Source organism: Rhinolophus sinicus, linkage group LG10, assembly GCF_036562045.2.
Source record: "Rhinolophus sinicus isolate RSC01 linkage group LG10, ASM3656204v1, whole genome shotgun sequence".
NCBI classification, from domain to species: Eukaryota; Metazoa; Chordata; class Mammalia; order Chiroptera; family Rhinolophidae; genus Rhinolophus; species Rhinolophus sinicus.
In genome coordinates, this window is record NC_133759.1 from 43,661,950 (window position 1) to 43,687,427 (window position 25,478).

The 25,478-nt window shown below is 37.4% G+C and overlaps 2 protein-coding genes across 5 annotated transcripts; one reads left to right on the forward strand and one right to left on the reverse strand.

Annotated features, from left to right (window-relative positions):
• Positions 1–521: 521 nt before the first annotated feature.
• On the reverse strand, positions 522–20,602 carry THUMPD3 (THUMP domain 3 tRNA guanosine methyltransferase). 2 transcript variants are annotated; one of them, XM_019748307.2, is made up of 10 exons: positions 20,522–20,602; positions 18,971–19,257; positions 17,111–17,188; positions 12,310–12,786; positions 10,389–10,519; positions 7,946–8,015; positions 6,252–6,367; positions 2,440–2,550; positions 1,687–1,810; positions 522–1,513 (listed from the first exon to the last, which is right to left on the reverse strand). In XM_019748307.2, exons 2-10 carry the CDS (start codon positions 19,223–19,225, stop codon positions 1,364–1,366), a joined length of 1,512 nt encoding a protein of 503 aa, XP_019603866.2. In that variant the 5' UTR covers positions 19,226–19,257; positions 20,522–20,602; the 3' UTR covers positions 522–1,363. The 2 variants fall into 2 exon arrangements, with proteins under 2 accessions (XP_019603866.2, XP_019603864.2); XM_019748305.2 differs by having other exon boundaries at positions 20,333–20,584.
• Positions 20,544–23,835, forward strand: LOC109456178 (small ribosomal subunit protein eS4, X isoform). 3 transcript variants are annotated; one of them, XM_019748310.2, is made up of 2 exons: positions 20,544–20,699; positions 22,932–23,835. In XM_019748310.2, exon 2 carries the CDS (start codon positions 22,939–22,941, stop codon positions 23,728–23,730), a length of 792 nt encoding a protein of 263 aa, XP_019603869.1. In that variant the 5' UTR covers positions 20,544–20,699; positions 22,932–22,938; the 3' UTR covers positions 23,731–23,835. The 3 variants fall into 3 exon arrangements, with proteins under 3 accessions (XP_019603869.1, XP_019603871.1, XP_019603870.1); XM_019748312.2 differs by having other exon boundaries at positions 20,554–20,699; positions 22,937–23,835; XM_019748311.2 differs by having other exon boundaries at positions 20,597–20,699; positions 22,874–23,835.
• Positions 23,836–25,478: the final 1,643 nt, after the last annotated feature.

Below are 25,478 nucleotides of genomic sequence, written 5' to 3' on the forward strand. Positions count from 1 at the left end.
AGTTCTGTGAACTGCTGACTAACACTTAAAGCTTTAAGTGGTTTATTTTGTCAGAGGTGAAAAGTTTTATATTGAACCCATAATAATGCTGTTGCATTCTGACGATGGTAAAAACTTGAGGCTAGGATATAAAACACTCAAGTATGAGGTAGTATATCAGAATCCAGACTAGGAATGTTGACTGTACTGCTAAATGTGAACTCCATTCTTTAAAAGAAAAGATTAAATACTATGTCCATTTATTCTAAAGTGACACATAAAAAGGTAATATGAGTAATACTATTAACATTACTAATACGACACTGAAAATCTAAGCTGAATACAGCCAGAAACTCCAAAATAAACTCTGAATACTATAAAGATTTCCACATAAAATCCCAAGTACTCTTTGTCCCAGGGAAGTACTGTTTTCATGAGGACTTAATATTGAGGTCATTCATTTTCCACTGTCTCAGGAAGGACTTTTTGCAACTGGAAAAGCAACTAAGTATGAACAGTGACTCGAGAAAACAACCAAGATCTTAGATGAAGTTTTTTTTTAATTCAAAGGTATATCAGTTTGTTCTCTAGTCCTTGTAAGAAACCAAACAAAAATATTTAGACAGGTTTGTGTTTGAAAAGCAACACCACTGTTGTGTACTGAAAGAAAAATAAAATTTCTTTAAATTTGACTTGGTCCCATACTTCATCTAACAATGTATTTGCTACTTACAAATAGAAATGTCCTATACTGCTAACAGTAAAGTACTCTTGCAATTCCTTTGATAAATCCTAGTCCTCTACTTTAGTTCTATGTATTAATCTGAATAACATGCATATTTTAATCTTAAGGCAATAGTAAACTTTCCTATAGGTCTTGTGAGACTTCATCTCATTGTGGGGCAAAACCTTATTTCACAAAACGTAATAATGCTTCATTTTTTAAGGATGAAGTAAAGCGAACTTGAGTAACTAGCAAAGCAGCACAGGCAATGAGATGTTGCCTGAGATGCTCTGATTATGTTCTCTGCCTTTCCATTAGGCCAGAGTAGCTTGAGTAGAAAAGAGGAACTATTATAGAGCCGGAAAATGTTCTAAACCCAATTCCGAGAGCGTTTTAGTAGACTAGTATCTTTAAAGCATTTTAAGAAAAATACTAATTGCCCAGCTACCCCTTCAAAATAGCTCCACAAAAAAGTTCTTTCTCAACTTTTTAAATTCTATAACATTACATTCTTATATTTGGCTAACCAGGATGAAGAGCTTTAGACCAGTTTTAAACAGTGCAAACTGCACTTTTGTTAATACTATTTTTCTCTCAAAGCCAGTTCATGTTAACGTTTCCAATGTCAGGAAGCGCAAATACTGTTAATCATTCTTTGCATTACCAAGGAGTTCTTTCGCCATCTTGTTCTGAAGAATGAACAAAAGCTTGAGGTGTACGTTTCAGAAGGTAAACTGCAGCATGAAGACCCCCTATGTTCACCCAGACAGTATGCACCTTCCGCCATAAGTGTCCCATTCCAGATAATGCCTGTGTATACACAAAAGGCATAAAAGTAATTAGCTTCTATGACCTACCTGTTTCTAGACCAACCAGGGGTCTTTGTTGCCAATAAGAAACATTGGGGGAGGGAAACAAATCCTACTCAAACTATTATCCCCAAGATTCTAAAGTTGCCACAGGCTGAGTGAGCTGTACAGCACCTTGGTAAAGCATTTCTTGTCCTGAGTAAGTAGTACAGCTCGGCCTGTCCCTGGTCTACAGACACGACTCATCTCCCGTAGGCAAGCTGGATAAAGGTTCCAGTTTCTCTTCTTGGAGCCCATCCTGTAAGAGAAGGTCCAATGAATCAAACACTTGCAAAAAATAAATATCTAGAACTATATGACATGAGAAGTTATTAAAACTTACTGCAATAAAATCCTGAGGTATGAAAAATAGTTGCCTTCTGGAAGCTAGAGCTTTGCCATTATGTCAGTGAAATGAGCAATCAGACAATAAATTGCATACACATTTTGAATCGGATGAATTGGTTACAGAAAAAAACTGACAACTATGATAGTTATGTACAGTATCCTCTTAATGAGCCTAATAGCAGATAAATTATATAAACCAAACAAGTGATTAAAAATCATTTATACTGAGAAATGGAGCCAAGTTTTTCTCAATCTTTCTGTGTGAAATGTCATGCAATTCAACACTGGACTAGAAAGGCGATGAATCTCCTGTGATGGTCAGGATCAAAATATAGTTAATACATTCCTGAGTTCTCAGAAGGAAAAAAATGGGTGAATGCATGTTATAATTCCTAAGTGAAAAACTGCTTTGCTGACAGTCTGCTAAAAGGAATTAAAGATTTCTGACATCATCTCGAAATTACAAAAGATTTAGAAGATAAGTGGGTACAGGGAACAAGTGAAAGTAAAATTCATTTTTAAAAAAAATTTAAGTTGTACCTTTTTCCAAATGGCATGTCAGTTACAATAATGTCCACAGAGCCAGTTCTCAATGGCAGATTGCAGACATCCCACTGGACAGCATCTATGGGCAAGCCCTGGGACAGTTTGCTGTGGGGACAAAGGAACGGTAACTTCAATGTATTCTGAAGTATGAAATTAAAAATTTTTTTCTAAAGACTGCTATAAAGTATAAAATACTACTAAAATAATATCGGTGGCAATATCAACAACTTAAGCAAAAATTTAAAAGTAGAATGTAGGAAGAAAGCGTAAGGTCATAAAACTTACAATGACAAAATATAAGAATGACAAGTTTTTTAAATGGTTAAGATTGGTTTTCAAACGATATCTACATCTGCCTTATCTACAATTTAAGAATGGATTAAGGGGGAAAAGAAGATTGCAATACAAAGAACTGCAATAGACAACTTTGAAATGGTGTTGAGGCAGTAAATTATGTCACTGATGATGCAAAACACTGATGAAACACACTGGTAACAATGCTAAAGAGAAAAAAAAAAGATTGTGAGGTGACACATCTGAAGGATAAAGTTTGGTAAATCTATGTAGTAATAACGGGAGACCTAAAGACTGTAAAATTAGTAAATACAGAGGTACTTATTTTAAGATTAAAAAACAGGTATCATACTATTAATAAACAAGAAGGCAAATAAAAAGATAAAAAATATAGGTGACAGAAGACATAATAAAATATGATTTAAGTCCTCTCCATTAAGACAACTGGTTTAAAAAATCAAACAGGCAGTAATGCACAGGCTAAGAATTAAAGGCAAATCAAAGATTATGAACAAATGAAGGTTATACTGTTGATATTTGATAAAAATTTAAGAAAAAGTAAAATGCAGTGAAGGCAATCATAATGAGGTGAAGCAGATACTGAAAATAGAGTATTTATAATCACAAGCACCAATAACTGCAACAAAACAACATAAGCCAAAAAATATTAAAAATCTAGGTAAGATTTATAGAACTAGTACAGGTTGAACAGACAAAAAGTGAAGGTGCAGAGGGTCAGAAAATAGAAAAATCATTTATTTTAAAATGTTTATCAGGTTTCAAAAAAAAACCCGGTCATGTACTAACCCTCAAGAAAAATCTCAATAAATATGAAACAAAATATACCATAATTCATCGTAATGAAATATAAATTAACATAAAAATAAAACTTTTCAGGGGTGGCCAGATGGCTCAGTTGGTTAGAGCGCAGGCTCTTAGCAACAAGGTTGCAAGGTTGCCAGTTCGATTCCTGCATGGATGGTGGGCTGTGTCCCCTGCAACTAAAGACTGAAAATGGCGACTGGACTTGGAACTGAGCTGTGTCCTCCACAACTAGATTGAAGGACGACTGGACACTGATGGGCTCTGGAAAAACACACCGTTCCCCAATAAAAATAAATAAATAAAACTTTTCAATTTTATGTATAAAAATGATGTAAAACCTTGTTACTCAAAGTAGCAAGGAACAAGAAGCCACAGACCAGAAGCTTACTAGGAAATGCAGACCCCTACGTCCCATCCTAAATCTACTGAATCAGAATCTGTATGTTAATAGGATCCCAGGTGACTCATAGGCACATTAAAGTTTGAAAAGCACTGTCCTAAACAACTGATCAGAGAAACAATCAGTATACAAGCAACAATGTAGAAAATAATCAAAACAGACAATTATCAAAATCTATAGGATGTGGTCAACAAGAGTATTTAGCATAAGTCAGCTCTAATAATAACTTTTATCATTAAAAAGAACACATTTACAGCATATAACTTAAGATTTTAGATAACAAAGTTTAAAGCCTCAATAGGAAATAAAAACAAAAGACAGCAGAAAACTACAGAATAGTATAATGAAAGAACAAAACAAAGCACTGGCAATTTTAATCAAAAGGGAAAAAATTGACAAAGAAAAGAGGATAACCAATATACAGACATAAAATATCAGGTATACCATGTAAAAATAATGAGTATTTGCATAAAATATATTTAAAAACAACTGTTTTCTACTTACACATATAAACCTCACAGTAAGGGTTATGGAGGCAGGTGTTTCTAAATCTGTTAAGGTTAATCATGAGATTTAATGACTTCCTGGGATATGTATTCAGGAAGTGGAGCATCTGTACGACCTAACAAATCTGACCACTACCTATACTCCTGCCACTGTAAGAAAATGAAGGACACCAGCAGAGACCAAAGAAACAATTTTGTGAGGCCTCTGTTAAGAAATTGCAGACTAAGTGACATTTTAACCAATTCTTTCCAAAGACTGCTGAGACTTGAAAGAATGGTGAAAGGCTGGCACAGCTGGTGTCATCAAATGTAATTTGGGGTAGTGGGCTAGGGCTTAATACTATAATTACATATATTTCAGATGAAAAATAAAATTTTCCAGAGGCTAATGGACTTCCAATGTACAGATACCAAAACGATAGAGCTAAAGGACTTAGAATATTTTGCTTGGACAAGAGAGGATTTGGAGGAGTGAGATGGAGGAAGGTGGGGGTGGGGATAGGGGGATGGTATCCCTTTAAATGTCTGATGTCAATCATCATGTAACATAAAGACTTTTCTTTATGGACCCAATAGGAGGGGAAAAAACCAAATCTGGGGCTGGCCCGGTGGTTCAGGCGGTTAGCGCTCCATGCTCCTAACTCCAAAGGCTGCCGGTTCGATTCCCACATGAGCCAGTGGGCTCTAAACCACAAGGTTGCCAGTTCAATTCCTCGAGTCCTGCAAGGGATGGTGGGCTCTGCCCCCTGCAACTAAGATTGAACACAGCACCTTGAGCTGAGCTGCCTCCCAGATGGCTCAGTTGTTGGTTGCAGCGCGGGCTCTCAACCACAAGGTTGCCAGTTCAATTCCTTGAGTCCCACAAGGGATGGTGGGCAGCATCCCCTGCAACTAACATTGAACACGGCACCTTGAGCTGAGCTGCCGCTGAGCTCCCGGATGGCTCAGTTGGTTGGAACGCATCCTCTCAACCACAAGGTTGCCGGTTCGACTCCCGCAAGGGATGGTGGGCTGCACCCCCTGCAACTAGCAATGGCAACTGGACCTGGAGCTGAGCTGTGCCCTCCACAACTAAGACTGAAAGGACAACTTGACTTGGAAAAGAGTCCTGGAAGTACACACTGTTCTCCAGTAAAGTCCTGTTCCCCTTCCCCAATTAAAAAAAAACAAAAAACCAAATCTGTAGGAGGGTCACAGAGAGATTCCGTTCACTAAAAGATATGACTAGTTGTATAAAGATGGAATCAGCCTTCAGAGATAGTCGTTAGAAGTGTTTACACAGGTTGTAAGGCCAATGGCTAAGATCTATAAGATACTTAGGCACCATGGGGATGGCTTTCAGGTCTCTTTCAACTCTTAGATTTTTTTTTAAGTGCCAAATAATAAAGGAAAGGCTAAATTACAGTATTTCTATAGAATGGAATATTATGTAGTCATTAAAAATGAACTATAAAAACAAAAAAGTATTCAAACATTTATGAAATTAAAATAAATCTATACAATATTCTTCCACTATGTAGGAAAAAAAATAAATAAATAAATATATATATATATATATGAAAAAGGAGGAAATAAAAAGAGTTGAAGTAAGGTGGGGAAATTACAATTTAAAAATGTTTTTAAAATATAAATCATTTTCAATCTTTTAAAATTTAAATGGAGTCTCAATATATTCATTTGTGAAATGACATCACAATGCACTGGGGATATTAATCATAAAGTCAATATGACATGTGATTATCTAAGTTTAAGAGATGCCACAAAATCCTTAAAATTTTTACCCTTCTTTAATTTGGTTCTTAGTCAGTAAAGATGAGATGTTATTTGCTGCTCTATTTACAGCCAATGGATTATTATCACCAGCAATATGATAACAGTTAGTCCATTCAGTAGCCCCCTGAAAGACAAGAGTATATATTAAAACAGAAGTAGCAAACTGCAAAAAGATGATTAAAGAGAAAATCATTTCAATTGTCAACAAACAAGACATCCAATCCAATAAAATCCAATGCTTTTCTAAAGTGGCAAAACACTGCATGCTGTCAACTTTGTTATTCCCCCTGCTTGAAATGCCTTCTGGTTCTTTCTGCACTTGTTGAACTCCTACTCATTTTTCAAGACCCAGCTCAAGTGTCATGCCCTGTGTGACATAAACTCCAACTCTCCAAGCTGTCTCTCATTTGCCCCCATCCGCAAAGTACTTTGTACATATTTCTGCCACTATACTTGTTCTCTTTTTAATTATTTCAATAGCTGTCTGCCTCAACAAATCTGGGAACTCAGGTCTGGTATTCTGTTCAATCTCTCACTAAGCAGTGTCTGGCACACAGTAGGCATTACAGACCTTAAATACAAATGTGGTTTGAACAACTTAACCAAATCAAACTGACCAACCTATACCCTCCTTTAGTGATTATGGGATTTTATATAATCTGATATGTTGGAGTACTTGAGAATTTCAAAAAAAAAAAGTAATCTCTATTGCATAGGCTTTTGAATAATAACTACGATATCCCTGAAAGGATTTTGTAATTTTAACTCAAAATCATGTCAGCAGAACATTAAATACCAAGTTGTCACATATCATTTGTGGAATGAGATGACATACTACACTAGGTCTGAACAATGTTCTATGTAGACTAACAACTTTCTGACATAAAGGCAGATGTAATTTTCTAACTGCAGTCTGGATTATTTTTCCCTTTGTGGGCTGCTTTGGACTTGCTCATTTGTCCAATTCTGCCCACTCAAAGAATCTGTGGTATCTCCTATTGGCTTTAGGCGTACTACATGTAAGAACTTACTATGTTTCACAAACTTAAACAATTTTACTGTGAGTGCCCTCTTCTAAATTATTTATAAAAGTATAGATAATACTGATTCAAGGAGACTCCTATTAAATGTTCTCCACTTAGAAAATGCCTTTCCATTTCTTGCTTTTCTTTAGGCAGTTTCTGAGTCCTCTCAATGTCACAGTAATTTTGAAAACTACTTAAGAGCATTTGGAATGTAATCTTGTTAGACTTCCTTAAAAAATCCAAATATTGTTCATAGGTTTCCCCTTTTTATAACTATACTTACGCTCTCCAAGAACCTAAGTGGATAAAGAACAATAATCTCACTTTAAACAGATGAAACACTTTCCTCCAGTTTATGCTTATGCTTTCAATTATTTTTTCTGTTCAAGTCTACCAGCTCGTCTATTACAGAAAAGGGACTCACCAGTTTGTAATTCTCAGCCTCCTCCATAATCCACTGAATAAATACCATTTATTATCTACCTAGTCCTTGGCTATTTGTAATAAGTACTTACATCTTTTACACAAAAGTTACAGCTTTACTAGAGTAATTCTTTCAAAACTCTTGGGTCCATTGACCCAAACTTTGCGATTTCATTACATCTAATTTACCCATTAATTCAAGAACATTCTGGATGTATCACTTGCTTATCTCAAAGCTAATAAAAAGTTATTACCTCTATTGGTATTGCTCCTGTTCCACACATGGGATCAACTATTATATCAGTAGGTTGAGGAGCACAGAGCCTAGAGAAAAGAAAACAGCCTATGTGAAGAGACTTCAACCAAAAGCTGAGGCTTCCATAATGACTATTCCTGAAACTATAAGATCAAGGACCTGTTATGTTAGTATGAAGAAACACCAATCAATATTCATTTTAAAAATCAATTTGTAATTACATGTTGACTCAATATCCTAGTGTTTAAAAAAACAAAACAACATTACATACCTAAGGGTCTGTATCACTAAAAGTATTCCTTGACTATTACCCGAAATCCCATTTCATTCCTAGATGGAATTTAGCTTTTAGATCTTTTCATATACGAGTATATGTATGCCTTTAGAAAACACATGCTATTTTGTATATAACCCTGTATTATTACATTAGAAAAACCCTGAAATATGTTTCAAGTAGAACATGTATTAATATAAATTTACTGGCAATTAGACATTCAATATTCCTTTCCTTATGAATTTTAAAGATAATAAATAACCTTGCCACAAACTAATTGTTTACTTTGAGAACTTAGTACAGTAATTCCTTACTCAATGTCTTCAATAGCTTTTGTGTGACTTTAAGCAAAACGACATCTAAAGGAACCAATTTTACCACAGACTAATTGACATAAACAAGAGGTAAGTTCCTACAGCATCACTGGCATCTCATGAATCTTACAACAAAACAAGGCTATTTGAGGACCTGCTGTATTTTCCAGGCGTGGATTTAACTCTTTGCATGCATTACCTCATTTAATCCTTTTAACAACCTTAAGAGGTAGGTGACTATTATTATTGTCATAATAATAGTGACAGCTATAGATGAGCTGATGCAAAACCTATCCACAGACACAAAACTAACAGGTGACAGAGTCAGGATTAGAGACATTAATGTTAGTGCCTTAAATGTTACCCCCTCTATGAGGCCTCCCCTCCTTAGATAGGTCACTAGGTTTCTTTCCTCCTTTTGTCCTAATCTTTTTACATTCTATTAAGGTATTTATTATATACAAGGTAATTATTTATCTTCCTCACAAGACTGGGATTCTTGGGGACAAACACTGGATTCTTATCGTAATACCTGTCCAGCTCTACCTCCCTGTTCCTGCACCTCAACACATGGCAACAGAATCCTTGGCAACAATGTTGGTAGTAAGCGACCCTATATTCCCAGCCATTGCTGCTGGGGGTCTGGGTGAACACTTGACCGAGACTGTCAATCAGATTCTCTCCTCCAAGAACTGGGGATAAAGAGCTAGAAGCCCAGACAGCCCGGACAGTATGGAGATATAAATTTTGATGAGGGGCAGCCATTTGCATAGATGAGCAGAGACAAGAGCCCACAGACTTCCAGGGGAGATAAAAGTGACTGTCTAGGTTTAAAAAGTGGTTTTGCAAGATCTGGTTCCTACCCTTCTTGAAACATGGCTTTCAGTTTTTTTGTGGATTCTGCAAGATTTCTCAGTATCTTTCTAATATATCCCCTTCCCACACCATCATCACTTTTTATCTTAAACTAGCTTACTTAGGTTTCTAATAGTTGCACCCAAAATAACTCTTCATATTCCTGGCTCCTACCATAATGCCTGAAAATAGATAATAAATGTTTGTTAAATGAATGAAGACGAGAAGCTCTTCCTTTATCACATGGTCCCAGTTTCTATTATTGTTATTGAATTGATAGTTTTCAATTGTGTTGAACTGTGACTCCATGGATGAGCAGGTAGAAGACAACCAGGGTATACCAGGCACTGTACACAGCAGCTATTGTGCATATATTTCTGCATTTACTCCTCACTAATAATCCTTTAAGTCTCACAGCAAACCCACTGTGCACTCTGAAAGACAGAAACCTGGAAAAGACAACTTGTCTGAGCGGTGGAAAAAAGCAACCAATAAAAACAACAAAGAAAAAAGCAAGCTAGGTCTTGCACTTGGAAAAGTGGAAATTCCAGAACAATTCCTAAGTTGTAGTGAATATAAAATTTTAAAATGTAAGTAGAAACTTTCTCTGTTCATTTACACATTGTACACATTTTTTAAAACCTCTGCTTTCATCTGTTTCACTGACAGATATATAAAAACAGCAAAATTTGCCTTATTTCCCAATATACAGTGTATCCTTTCCAAACAGAAATGTGGCAACCCCATTTAAGAGGCAGATGAAAACTATCATTCCCATTTTAAAAGCAAGAAAACGGAGATAGAAATTAAGTGATATTTTCAGGATCACAAGGAATCAACACTGGATGTAAGGGAAAAAAAATGATTAATAGCTTTTTACCCTATTCTTTACTCACTAAATTCCAACACAGTACACCTCACAAGAAATTAAAGTGTAATGAAGGGAAACTTCAAACCAAGGTGTCACTTTAATCTAGAGGGCAAAATCATTCTCTTACCTGAGCATCCCATAGGCAAGCGTAGATCTAAGAGTTGTAGGTCCAAAATGTGTGATATTTCTTCGGTGGAGACTCTCTTCTGTCAATGCAATGCCCACCACGATTTCGTTATCATGGATATTCAAAAGCACCTATGGTAAAACAAGACAGAATAAAATAATTTTAGAATTGTTTAAACTTATTTATTACTAGGATTTTTAAATTTCAGGTTTTATTAATTTTTTTATTATTGAGGTATACTTTGCATCCAGTAAAATACACAAAGCTTAAGTGTGCAGCACAGTGAATCTTTTCCTACATACACTGTGTAACTGCCACCCAGATAAAGATATACAATATTTCTAGCTTGCCAGAAGGCTCCCCTTCTCCCTCCCAGTCATTACCTACCCAAAGTAATCATTAATCTGGCCATTACCACCATATATTAGTTTTGTCTTTTTTGGAACTTTACATAAATAAAATCATATAGTATATACTACTTTTAAATTTTAACATCTATTTTTTTCTTTTCCTTCACTATATACATTAGCTATAACCATATTTCCTCTGAATTTTAATAATATAAACATATTTTGAAGGTCTATGGGTTTTTTAACATACATTTTTAAAAATTTTAACTTTTAACCAACTGTTAATACCGTACCACATTTGCTTTATCACTTATTTTCTTAGTTTTTTTTAAACTTCACTCAATGTCTGTGAAATGTTTTGTGTCCTAGTTATACTTTTTCTAACACCAATATAAACTATTCAAATAAAAATACACTGTAAACTATGTTCTCCAATCTTCCACCTAAAATTTCCTCCTCATTGTCTTAGCAGCAGCAGCTGACACTTATTTAGCTATATGCAAGCCAATATTCTACACACTTTACATCCATTCCCTCATTCATATTCACACCCTCTGGACTAGGTATTATTATCCTCCTTTTATAGATGAGGAAACTGAGGCACAAAGATGTCCACTTACTTGCCCAATGTCATACAGCTCATAAATTGGGATTTGAACCCAGGCAGTATGGCTCTAGAATCTGTCCTCTGAGCCCCATTGTTAACTTTTGAACATTACTGTTCTTGTTAGCCTTTTCATTCTCATAACAGCTGTTATAAGGGAAAAAAAGGGGGAACTTGATACACAAAATAAAAAAAGAGACAATAAGTGACTTGCCCCAGATTCAGGTGTCCCAAAAGCAACAGAAAATGACTTCTTGGTACAAGCATCAGCTGCTAGGAGCCTTTTAAGTTGTCCGTGATTTAAAGATGACTTAGTATGGCCCATATGTGAATCACCGGTGTAGAACATTGAGCCCAAAGAGACTAAGAATGCTAAAAAGAGGTATCTAGGTTTGGGAATCTAGCAGAATTTAAGAAAGAGGAGAGTTGGCTCTAGGAATAGTATTAGCAATGAACTCCTGATTTTAGGAGGTAGATGTTTGTTTTCAAAATGTACTGCATTTTTTTTTAGTGACAAAACTACAACCAAGACACACGAAAACAAAATAATTGTTTTAAGTCTGGTTGAATTTTACAATCTGAAAGTCCACATAACGTTGTAAAAAGTACTAGATTAGGAATTAGAAAACTCAAGTCTCATAGTTCCCATCTATTGAGCACTTAGTATGTACCAGGTATTGAGCCAAATACTTAAAATGTATTATCTCACTTAACCTTCAGGACACACTTAGAGGCATATACTACTACTGGCTCTAAACACAGGTTCAGAGAGAATATCTTGTCCAAAGTTACACAGTAGTGGGATCAAAATTTGGATCTAGATCTGTCTCCACAGCCTATGCTCTTGTTAGCCACACCTATTAGTTCTGTGGCCTCAGTTTAACTGTCTATAAGATCAGGGTAGTCTGAAAATCCTACAAATCTACAATGACGGCCTTCTTAAATCATCACCAGAGCCTGTACCTACCTCCACATCAAAGTTGGTCATGTCAGCTTTCCACTTAAAATAATCTTGAACAGCACCCCCAAAATCTCTTGCGGCCTCGTTTGAAGAAAAGCAATGTTTCTCTCCTGCCCTGTTGCATGTGACTCTAAACTTTAGCACTTCAGGATCAGTTTCTTCTCTTGAACTTTCATCAGTTTCATCTTTGCAAGATGCCAAATCATCACCTACTAATGTTGATATCTCTTCTTTGATGGCCGGATTTTCATAATAGTCTAAGATATGTGACTCCAAGGCGTTGTCAGTCAACTCTTTTTTAACATCTTTCTTGTCTCTTTTGTCTCCTTGTCCATTATCAATCTTCTCCTTACTTGAATTCTCATTTATCTTTTTGCGCTTTGGTTTTTTTTTTTTGAAACTGGTATTAATTTTCCATACTTTTAAAGGGTCTGACCATGGAAGCTTCCCGGCCAATTCTTCAAAATCCTTTAGAACTTCTTCCTATAAGAGACAGAGAATGAAATCTATTCATTTCTCATCGCTTTAATTGAACAAATAAAATCTTACTTTGCCTATAGATGACATTAATTGTTATGTTGGGGATGGTAGTAGTACAAAACAAGAGTCAATAAAATGGCTGCAATTAAGGAAGTAAAAATCTCATTGAAAATTAAGATATGTACAAATTAAGCCACTAAAGAATACAGGGCAGAATGGGAGCTCGGAAGTTGGGCTTCCGGGAGTAGTTTCCTTCAGGGAGAGGAAGTCGGTGGATGAAACACAGGGGAAGGAAGGCAACTTAACCTCTCACTGACTTCCTTTTGAATTTTGTGTTGTGTATATATATTAACTATTTTTTAAAGTAATATTTTTTTAAAAAGCCGTAAGCAGTTGAACATGAATCCAATTTCTAAATATTATCTAGAGTCATCTTTTAAAAAAATAAATCTGATCATGGCCCTCTCCCCTCAATAACTTCACATTACACATAAAAAAAAAAATCTAAATTCCTTAAAAAGCCCAACATAATCTGACTCCTGTCTACTTCTCAAACATCACTTCAGGATCGTTTTCTCCCTGATTTCCTCTGCTTGGAAGATATTTAGTTTACATGGTCTCTTTGCACTGCTGGATCCCTTCTCATTATTTAATAGGAATGTAAAAGGCATATTCTATGAGAGACCAGCTCTACTTACAGTAATCCTCTCAAGTCATCTCTTCCCATTTTATTTTCTTCACAGAGCTTAGCATTATCTAAAGTTACTAGGTTTATGTATTGTTCACCACCAAGGCTCCTCCCAGAAGGTAAGTGCAGAGTGGGAAGGACCTTACCTGTCTTGACCACTGCTACATGTTTCCCCAAAAATAAGACCTAGCCGGACAATCAGCTCTAATGCGTCTTTCGGAGCAAAAATTAGTATTACTAATTATAATATAATTAATATATAATACTGGGTCTTACATTAATTTTTGCTCCGAAAGATGCATTAGAGCTGATTGTCCAGCTAGGTCTTATTTTCGGGGAAACACGGTATAAGCCACCTGTCTAGGCCTAGAACAGTGCCTGGCATAGAAAAGATACTCAATAAACAGCTGTTGGATAGTATGTGATGAAATATTAAAATGGGTGTGCAGAGCTGTGCTGTCCAATTCAGCAGCCATCAGCCACATACAGCTATTGAAATTTAAATCATTTAAAATTGAAAGCTCAGTTATCAGTCACATTAGCAACATTTCGCAGTGACGGTTAGTGCCTACCACGTTGGACAGTGCAGACACAGAATATTTCCATTAGAAAGCTCTACTGCAGAGTGCTGTTATATGGACAGTATACGTTACTGAAGATCAAAGCAGAACAAAATCAGTGCTGACTGATGGAACAGAGACTTGAAACGGAAGTGAGTGAAGGCTTTGATACTACTTGAAACCTGGTAAAATGGTAAATTTGGGGTTTGGCAAATCTAATTCTGTTTAAAAACAATTTTCCTATAAAGGGGATCTACAGGACTTTTAGGTTTAACGTGGTGGAATAACACTGGTACAATCCCTTCCTTTTAGAAACCACACTAAAAGAAAAAGAAAACAGAAATGCCAACTCTATCTTAATAGAATCTACATTATATCTGTAACCTGAAACCATAACAAGAGAATTCTAACATAAAAATTCCCAAGTGCAGTGAAGGTCAAACAGGTGTAGGAAGACAGGAGGGGGAGAATGTCCATAGATCTCAGATAAAGGGTAGAGCAGTCTGCAAAGCAGGAGGAAACAAACTCTTCTTTGAACATTAGGGAAGAAGTATGTGCACTGGACTTTGTATCAAGAAAAACCAGGGGGAGAGAAATGGAGTCTGAACAAAGAATCCCACAGACTGTGCTGGAAACAGTCTGTTGGTGAAGTAGAACTGGGGAGACATACTCTACACAGTGTGTAACGCTGAAGCTGCTGATCCCTTCAGGCTAGGGAGAAGTGATGATTAAAAGAACTCATTTAATGGTGTGGAAATTATATCTCAGTAAAAGTATTAAAAAAAAAAGAAGGAAGAGACGAACTCATTCACTCATAGCCCTTTGTCAGAAAGAACTTCACAGGAACCAGGGGGATTTCTTGCTGGCCTGGAACAGTTCTTGGCTTCTCTCAGGAGAACCTCCTATAAATAGTAGGTCCAAAAGGAACTTTGTCACTCGAAGATGAGCAATTATTAAAAATTATCAGCACAAAATTTATAGGAACATAAAAAAATGGAAAAAGGAGGAAAGGAACAGAAAAACAGACAAAAAACTCACCAGAAAGACACTGCCACAGAGCGGTTGAAAACTATGATCAAAGATATTCATATGCCATCAAAAAAATTGTAATGAGGACTTATATCCTTTTGTAAAATAAGAACTCAAGGTAGAGATATAAAACCACAAAGATGAGGTGAGCCAATGCAAGGAGAAGAAACAGGAGCTTGCAGAGTTCAAAGAAAAATAAATCATAGATGCTAGCCTTTAAAAAAGGACTATAAATTCATGATATTGTCTGAATACTTAAAAATAAGAACCCACTAAAATGCTTAAACTAACAGGCATTTTATATAATGGGGAAAGTACAACGCTACAGAAAATAAAATTGATGGTCAACAGAATGAAAGCTAGAAACAAATGTTTAAAAACAAGGTTTTCCTGGGGCATGTTGCAATGTAAGTCCACAAGTTAAGGGCTTAATAATTTTTCATGGTCACACACAACAGAAGTTGCCCTTGCACAGACCTATAAATCAAACTTAATCCTTGCTGCTCTTCTTTTAGGACTTCTACCAGCAAGCTCTTTTGCAGTTACTTTACAAAGCAACTCTGAAAAGCTGGCTCACATAGAACCACTCCATATATTAAATTCACCTCCAATTAGAGATCAAAAGCACCAAAATAATGCAAAAACTCTAAGATGGCAAAAATGTAGGAATTGAAGAAAATATTAATGGAGCCCTAGTAAGTGAGAAGCAAGAATTGAAGAAAATGCCTGTTAACATTTACTTATGGCTATTAAAATTTTGAAATACTCAGCAGCAAAAATTTTCAGTAGCCTGCCTATTATTTACTAGTTTCACAGATATGATTCAGTTGACAATGACTAACAGAAAGAAGTCTGAAGGGTTATAATACTAGTGTTGAAAGTTACATTTTTGGTTAATAAATTTTTTAAATCTATTTTCAGTTTGAATTCTTTTAGGTCTGGTTTTATTTTTTTCTAGGCTGTGGGTTCATATTACTTTGGTTTTTGAATTATGTTTTAGAAATCAACCTGCTGCCAATAAATAAAAATTAGAGACTTGAGCAGCATACCATAGTTTTTAAAAACAGATTATTTCTCACATAGGCAATAAAACTGATAGAAAAAAGTTTTCAAACATTTGACTCTGGAAACCTGACCAAAAAGCAATGTGGAAAAATACTAAAGCCTTACTGAGATCTCTTTTCAACCTTCAGCTTAGGCAGCATCTCAATATTTAGGAATCAGACGCTAAATACAAGTTGGAGACAAAGCTGTTGTCCTAACAACTGAAGAAGTATTTAGATATTACTTTGGCTTTATTTCAAAAAAATAAAGTTAGAGAAGAAAGCCAGGCAAGAGCAAGATGGTGAAAGTGTTATTTGTAGATGCTACAAACTGTCACTTGCTCTTTGGTTCACAAAATAGAATTTGGAAGCAATTCTATTTTGAAACTATACGTATGAGCAAAGCAAATCTAAGGTATGTATCTTTTGTAAGCAAGTCAATTTCTTTTATTTTTTAATAAATTTTGATGTTGTTCAATATTGATTTTTAAATTTTCTTATTCTTTCGTCTTTTTAAAAAATAAGGTATAATTGACATATGTTATTTTAGTTTCAGGTGTACATCATAGTGATTCGATATTTGTATATATTGCGAAATGATCACCAAAATAAATCTAGTTAACATGTTACCATAGTTACAAAACATTTTTTTCCTGTGAGAACTTTTAAGATCTACTCTCAGCAACTTGCAAATATGCAATACACTGTTATTAACTATAGTTGTCATGCTGTACATTTCATCCCCATGACTTATTTTGTAACTAGAAGTTTGTATCTTTTGACCCCCTCCACCCATTTTGCCCACTCTCCACTACTCACAATACTGATTTTTAAAGACAATTTTTGGGATGGACTGTCAACAAATCTCTGGACTGGACTGTAAAACCCTCCCAGTATTTTATATTATAAAAGCAGCAGTAATGCTAAATGATAGAATGTGAAAAGTAGAAATTAATCTCTTTGAAGAAGATGGCTAAAAATCAGCTACCATGTTTCGAATAGCTCACCTTAGTTTCTTTGAACTGGTAATCTTTAAGCTCCTGGACAACCACAAATAAATTATCAACTGATCTCAGACAATGAACCTGGGGGGGGAGGGGAAACGTTAGAAACAAATTTCTGAGAAAGCTTTTGAATCATACAAATCATTGATATTTAAACATAAAAATTAGGCATAAAGACTTTAAAGCGGCTAATACAGTAGTCCCTTCTTATCTGTGGTTTCAGGTGCCCATGGCCAACCACTGCCCAAAAATAAAATTCTAGAAACAAATTTTCTGGAAAAATCCAGAAATAAAGAATTCATAAGTTTTAAATTGCACGCTGTTCTGAGTAGCGTGATGAAATCTCACACCATCCCATCTGAGACATGAATCATTCCTTTGTCCAGTGTATCCACACTGTATACGACACCCGCCCATTAGTCGACACCCGCCCATTAGTCACATAGTAGCCATGTTGTGGTATTAGTGTTTGTGTTCAAGTAACGACTATTTTATTTAAGAATGGCCCAAAAGTACAAGAGTGGTGATTCTGGCAATTTTGAAATGCCCCTGAAAAGCCATAAAGGGCTTGGTTTAAAAAGTGAAAAGGTCAGTTCTTGATTAATAAGGAAAATGGAAAGTAAAAAAAAAAAGGTATGCTGAGGTTGCTAAGCTATACAGCAAGTATGAATCTATCCGTGAAATTTATAAGTCAAACTTTATCATAGGTATGTATGTCTAGAAAAAAACATAATATATATAAGGTTTGGTACTACCTGCAATTTCAGGCATCAACTGGGGGTCTTGGAACATGTGCCCTGTGGTCATGGATGGGGGGAGGTCTACTGTACCTATACTCTGTATATAAATTTTTTCCCATTTCCCCAGTCTTTCATCTTTTTGGTTAACTATCATTTTAGATTCCTCTAGAGAAAAGAAAGGACAAATGGAAGGATAGAAGCTTAGAGTGTTATGTGGGTAACACAGCTTTAAGGGAGAAGGGAAGGCCAAAGACAGTCAAGTGGGGCTTTATTATATTTCTCTCATGGCTCTCTGGGGTACACTATATTGCAGTGATTAAGAGAATAAAGTTTGAGCTCCAGCTCTATGATTACTAGCTAAGAAACTCTGGGCAGATTACTTGTTCCTATGCTTAATGATCAATGAGGATAACACTGCCTATCTTCACAAAACTACTGAGATTATTAACTAAAATACAGATGGACAATACTTGCTTACCAATTCATCCCATAAATATTTACTGGGTGTCTACTATATGCCAGACACTAAGAGCTTGGGAAATATGAGAGAGAGAGAGAGAGAGAGAGAGAGAGAGAGAGAGAGAGAGAGACAGAGAGACAGAGAGAGACAGAGACAGACACACACACACAATAATCCCTGCCCTCATGTGGCTTAAGTGGTAATGAGATATAGCTTAGCTTTTTTATTCTTGTGGGATGGCAATCTGCTGACCTTCACTTCTCACCTTCAGTGGTTCCTAATTACTTTTGAGCAAGTATTTCTTGACACAAATTTAAGGAAAAATCTCTTCTTTTATGCTTTACCACCAAAGTCTAAATTTCAGCTAGGTGCTGAAGTAAATAAATTCAAAGATGTGTATGTAACAGATATCCAGAATTTCTTCATAAGTCACACATTCTGGTGAATTTATCCTCAGGAAATAATTGGAATCACTTCTAAAAACAAAGCAAACCCACTAGTCAAACTTACAAATCAGTACCCAATAGAAAATGCAGTAAAAATTTTAAATCACCTGATTTGGGGCAGAGAAAGCAAAAAGGATTCCAGAGTGATCTGTAAACTAGAAAGTAACCATAAAATGACCTATTTGGAAAACTATTTTAAATATTGCTTCATTCAAACCTGAGCCAGACTTTCCACTGAAATGTCAAAATATATTTTGCCCCGGTCTTTGCTGATTTTGCATGACGACCTCAATTTCTCTCTCACTTCATCTGCAGCTGTTTGCTCAAAACCAGTAGGTACAGTGGCTCCAATAGTGACTTGGAGATTCTCGGACTCACTTCCGGGGCCACTTTCCATCACCTGTAGAGACCTCTGATTCTCATGAAGGTTCACATCCAGAAGTTGGTTAGTGGCTTCTTGAATATCAGACATGTTGGAAGTGCTTCAAGATCCTTAATATAGTCCTTTTAAAAGCAGGACAGGAAAGAAAAAATGTCCAAACATTATCACCTCATATTTCAACTATAATTAAAAACACCTGCTTTGGAGGGCTAGAAAAACGAGGCAACACAACTGATACAGCGATATTCAGTTAACACACCAGAATCAGTGTTCACCAAAGATAAAAGGATTGAATAACATGGGCAGAGAGTGTAGGATGTGAAATATATTATTAAACAAGCACTATAGACACTATGGAAGAAAAGGAGACAGACATAAACACGCAACGTTTGGTTTGGGATCATCTATGCTGATTAACAGTCATCTCATAATTACAAGTGAACAATCTTAAAACAGAGACTACTAAAGCACATTCAAATACATTTCTACATCTAGTCCTTTGTAAGCTAGCAGTGGCTTTGGAACTTTAGACATGGGTTTGAATTCTTGCCCTCACCATTCATAGGCTGAATGACCTAAAACAAGTTTATTCTCCTGTGCCTCAATTTCCTCCCCTGCAAAGCGATCATTTAATAATACCTCTTTCCTAGAGTTGTTGGGAGCTTAAATGAGAATAGCATATTGCCAGGCCCACGATTAAAACTTGCTAATGAAATATCTATCTTTCTCCTGTGAAGGGGATAGTGATTGATGGATTTAAAAATGATTAACTGAACATCTGACTACAAATATTTGAATGACTACTACCAGTCAGGGTCTGGGATCCACGGGTGGGCAAGAAATATCTGCGAAATTATCTGAAAGAGTAAGTCAAATTTCCTGTATCTGAGGGTGAAGGGGGTGGAGTTAGAGAGGTGGGTGGGAAGTGGGGATTAATAGCTCTCACCAGATTTTCAAAGGTTTTGTGACCTAAAACGACTTAAGTAGGCACCGAGTACCTAATCTATCCTTATTCTGTAACCGGAACAGGCGACAATGTCTAATATTAATAAAAGTCAGTTCTTTCCCTTGAGCTCACAATAACTGTGAATAAGACCTCCAGCTTCTAAATAAGGAGGCTGAAGCCCACGAAAGGACGTATCCTGCCCAAGGTCAGAGAGCCAGCCAATAAGGGGCGCCCGCTGGAATGAAACCCACGTCGTCTGCAGACTCCCCCCCGCAGGGCCCTCGTCACATGAATCCAGGGTAGCGGGTGAAGGCCAGGGAGAAGCAGCGATGTCCATAATGACACCAGGCTGCTGGCCTGGGTAGCAAGACGAAGGTTACGCCTCCCTCCCGAGAGTTTGCGGCTCCACAACCGGACACTCCCACCCGCTGCCCTGTTACCGGCCGCAAGCGTTGACCCTTCCCGCGCCGCACGCCACCAACCAAGCGCGCGCAGGTCACGCCGCCGGAAGTCGCGGCCAGCGCCCCGGAAACGGAAGTTAGGAGGCGCGGTCACAGCGGCTCCGAGCGACGGGTGGTGCGGTCGCGAGGTCTTGGAGAGAGGCACGTACGCATAAAGGTTTGTGTCCGGTGGCGGCCAGTATAGAGTGGTCCGCTCCTGCGGTTGGGGGACAGTATCTGCAAGCTGAAACTGGAAAGCCGTGAGCCTCGTGGCTCTTCGTTATAATGGCTGACATTTATAAATTGCTTACCGGAGCTAGGCCCTGAGTAAGCGCTTCGCATCGTCATTTCATTTGTTCCACAAATCTTTGATGTGGTCTGGGCCATCCCCTTTTTAAAGCAGGAGAAACTGAGTCTCAAAGAGGTTAAATGTCTTGGCCCAAAAGTCACACACAGTATTTTCCAGGCAGAGCTGGGATTTGAATCTGGGTGGTGTGACTCCAGAATGCTAGCTCTTAAAATTTGAGCCAGCGTTGCTCAATCTAGTCCCTGAGTTATATATGGTAGTTCCCCCTCCAGCCACCCACACTTACCGGTGAGTTTGTTTTCCAAGGTTTTAGTTACCCTGGGGCAACTTTGGTCTGAAAATATTAGATAGAAAGTTCCAGAAATAAACAGTTCATAAGTTTTAAGTTGCGCGCTGTTTTAAGTGTCAGGATGAACTCTTGCACTGTCCTGCTCCCACTTATATAGGATGTGAACCATCCTCTTGTCCAACGTGTCCACCCTGTCCATTCAGAACAATAAGGTAGTTTGAGAGAGACCACTTTCACATAACTTTTATTACAGCGTATTGTTATCATTGTTCTGGGTATGTTATTATTGGTTATTGTTAATCTCTTATTGTGCCTATTTCAAAAATTAAACTTTATAGTAGGTATGTACGTATAGGGAAAAGCATAGTATATGTTGGGTTTGGTGCTATCGGTGGTTTCAGGCATTCACTAGGGTCTTGGAACATACTTCTTTCAGAAAAGGAGGGACTACTATGTCACCTTCACTATTCTTGCCCAATAACGCTATTATTTACTTACTGTTTTTTAAAATATATGTATTTTAACTTGTTATTTTAGAAGGAAACCTTAAAACTCAGCAACAGAAAGGTAACCCAATATAAAAATGGGTAAAGCCTTGACTGTTTCTCCAAAGAAGATACATGTATGCCCAAAAGTCATGTGAAAAGATGCTCAATATAGCTAGTCATTAGGGAAATGCAAATTAAAGCCACAATGAAATACCCATTTGAGTGGCTAAATTTTTTGAAAAATGGACAGTTCCAAGTTTCAGTGAGGATATGGAGCTATGAAATATTTAAATATTGCTGGTGGGAATGCTTTTAAAGTGCTACAGCCACTTTGGAAAACAATTTGGTTTTTCTCAAGAAGTTAAACATGGAATTATCATATTATCTAGCAATTCTACTCATAGGTATATATAATATGCAAAGGAATTGAAAACATGTTAAAAACTTGTACATGAATATGCCTAGCAGCATCATTCATAATAGCCCAAAAGTGGAAATAACCTAAATGTCCATGAACGGATTAGTTGGTAAGTAAATATAGTCTATCCACACAGTGGAATGTTATTCAGTCATAAAAAGGAATTGAGGTACTGATACATGTTACAACATGGATGACCCTTGAACACGTTATGCTAAGTAAAAAAAGCCAGACCCAAAAGACCACATATATGGTTCCATTTATATGACATATCCAGAATAGGCAACTCTGTAGAGATAGGAAGTAGATTAGTGGTTGCTTAGGTCTGGGAAGAATGAGGAGATTGGGGATGATTGCTAAGGGGTTGAGTTTCTTTTTGGTGTGGTGAGAATATTCTGCAATTAGATATTAGTGATGGTTCCAAAACATTGTAAATAGACTAAGAAACACTGAATTGTACACTTTAAAATATTTAAAATAGTGAATTTTCTCTCAAAGGAAACTCATCTGCAGTTTCCTCATATGTGAAATGCTACTTCTCTCATAAGAGTTGTTGTGTGATTTAAATGAGATTGGAATGTTTGAAATAGATAGTACCCCTAAAAATAAATACAATGAAAACAAAGCAACATGTTTAAATTCTAGCCAGACACTGTTCCCTACTGAAGGCTCTTAGTAGGCTCTAAATGTAAGGCTCTTTTTCTGTTCTTGAAAGGGATAAATTATCAAGTGTCAGGGACAAACTACCACTGAATGAGGCCTGCCTGATAAAGTGAAAAGATCCTCTCCACCTGATTCAATGTTATTTAATGCATACCTTTATACTATTTAAAATCGTCTCCATAAACAGGTCTCACACCTGAGGAAACATTGCTCTAAAAACACATTGCCTCTCTTTCTGTGCCCAGCGTAGCCATGGCGCGTGGCCCCAAGAAGCATCTGAAGCGCGTAGCGGCTCCAAAGCACTGGATGCTGGATAAACTGACCGGTGTGTTTGCTCCTCGTCCATCCACCGGTCCCCACAAGCTGAGGGAATGTCTCCCTCTCATCATCTTCCTAAGGAACAGGCTGAAGTATGCCCTGACAGGAGATGAAGTCAAGAAGATCTGCATGCAGCGGTTCATTAAGATCGATGGCAAGGTCCGAACTGATGTCACCTACCCGGCTGGGTTTATGGATGTCATCAGCATCGACAAGACCGGAGAGAACTTCCGTCTGATCTACGACACCAAGGGTCGCTTTGCTGTTCATCGCATTACACCTGAGGAGGCCAAGTACAAGTTGTGCAAAGTGAGGAAGATCTTTGTGGGCACAAAAGGAATCCCGCATCTCGTGACCCACGATGCTCGCACCATCCGCTACCCTGACCCCCTCATCAAGGTGAACGACACCATTCAGATTGATTTGGAGACCGGCAAAATTACTGATTTCATCAAGTTTGACACCGGTAACCTGTGCATGGTGACCGGAGGTGCCAACCTGGGAAGAATTGGTGTGATCACCAACAGAGAGAGGCATCCTGGTTCTTTTGATGTGGTCCACGTGAAAGATGCCAATGGCCACAGCTTTGCCACCCGGCTCTCCAACATTTTTGTTATTGGCAAAGGCAACAAACCATGGATTTCTCTTCCCCGTGGAAAGGGTATCCGCCTCACCATTGCTGAAGAGAGAGATAAGAGACTGGCAGCCAAACAGAGCAGTGGGTAAAGTGATGTCTAGGTGACATGTTTGGAAGAGCCTTCGTCCCTAATTAAAGAGAATATAGCATAATGATGAAAAAAAAAATAAATAAAGGCACATTACCTACCAGTAGCATTGCGTTAAGTCTGTTATTTAACAATTTATTGAGCATCTATTGTGTGTCGGACACTCTTAGGCACAGGAGATACAGCAGTGAGAAAAAAGTCCGTAAGATTTTGACCTGTTAAGAGCTTATATTCTAATAGAAAAGACAGACAATACAGAAAATATATACATACATGCCTGTGACGATCAGTATTATAGAGAAAAACCAAGCAAGGGAGGATGGAGATTTCCTCTCTAGGAAAGACCTCATTGATAAGGTGACAAAGCAGAGCCTGAAAGAAATGAGAGAGCAATCCAGTGGATATCTGGGAGAAGACCATTATGGGCGGAGGGCAGGAACATGCTCAACTGGGTCTAGGAAGAGCCAGGAGGCCAGTGTGGCTAGGGAGGAGTGAATGAGGGGGAGAGAGATAAAAGAGAGAAAGATGGAGTGGGTACATCATAAGGCCAGTGTTTTAAAATTATCACCACGACTTACTTTTAGCGTGTTTCCCCTAAAATAAGACCTAGCCGGACAATCGGCTCTAATGCGTCTTCTGGAGCAAAAATTAATGTAAGACCCCGTCTTATGTTAGATAAGACGGGGTCTTACAGTAAAATAAGACCAGGTCTTAATTAATTTTTGCTCCAAAAGACGAATTAGAACTGATTGTCTGGCTAGGTCTTATTTTCCAGGAACCACAGTAAAAAGGATCACTCTGGCTGCCGTGTGGAGAATGGTAGTGGGCAGGAATGGAAGCACTTACCAGACTATCGGTGGTCCAAGTGAGAGATGATGATGGCTCAAACTAGGATATTAAGGGTGGGTGTGGTGAGAATTGTCAAATTCTGTTGTATTTTGAAGGATGACCTATCAGTGATGGATTGGATATAGGTTTGAAAAGAAGGCAAAGAACAGAGTTTCAGGGTCAGACCTGGCAAATTTGCTGGTCTAGAGTGCTCTGTTCTATTGATGCGTGCTCAGGAGCTTAAGCTAAAGTGCTACAAGGGAAGAACTCTTTAGAGTTCTGTTTTATTGCAGAGTGATAGTATTTCAGTTTACATCCGAAAAACCCTGATGATCTGCTGTGAAAATGCTGACTAACGTGGATCTTTGCTCAAAAATGCCAGTTTCGGGTAAGTAACATACACATGTGGAAATTAAAGCCTCTAATTTCTTTCTAGTTGGCTGTACGGTTAAACTGAAGTGACTCCGACGTAAAGAGATTAAATTTGATTAATTTCTATAAGTATAGTGACAAAAATTAGGAACTCAGTGGTAGATGTCCCCATGAACCCACATATCTATTTTACCCTAATAACTGTCCTTGCCTGGTCTTAAGGGAAAACAAAGTCATGGTGAGAAAGTCCAACAGTACAGCCATTCCCCAGCCCTACCCCTTCCTCTGCTCTTCTGTACAGGTAAGGACTGTTGACCACTTCTGCTTTTAGTTCAAATGGTGATTTCCTCCATGTCTCTTAAATAACGTGCTTGTAGTGCTATTTCTTCCTTTTCAATTTTAGGGATTATCTACAGACTGTATGGTACTTGAGCCTATTAATACGCCCACCATCCTATTTCCCTTTCCCTTATCCCTTTAAAGTTATAACCCAAAGTAGTTATTTCCTCTTGGTTAAATTTACCTGGGTAAATTCAAGACATACATTAA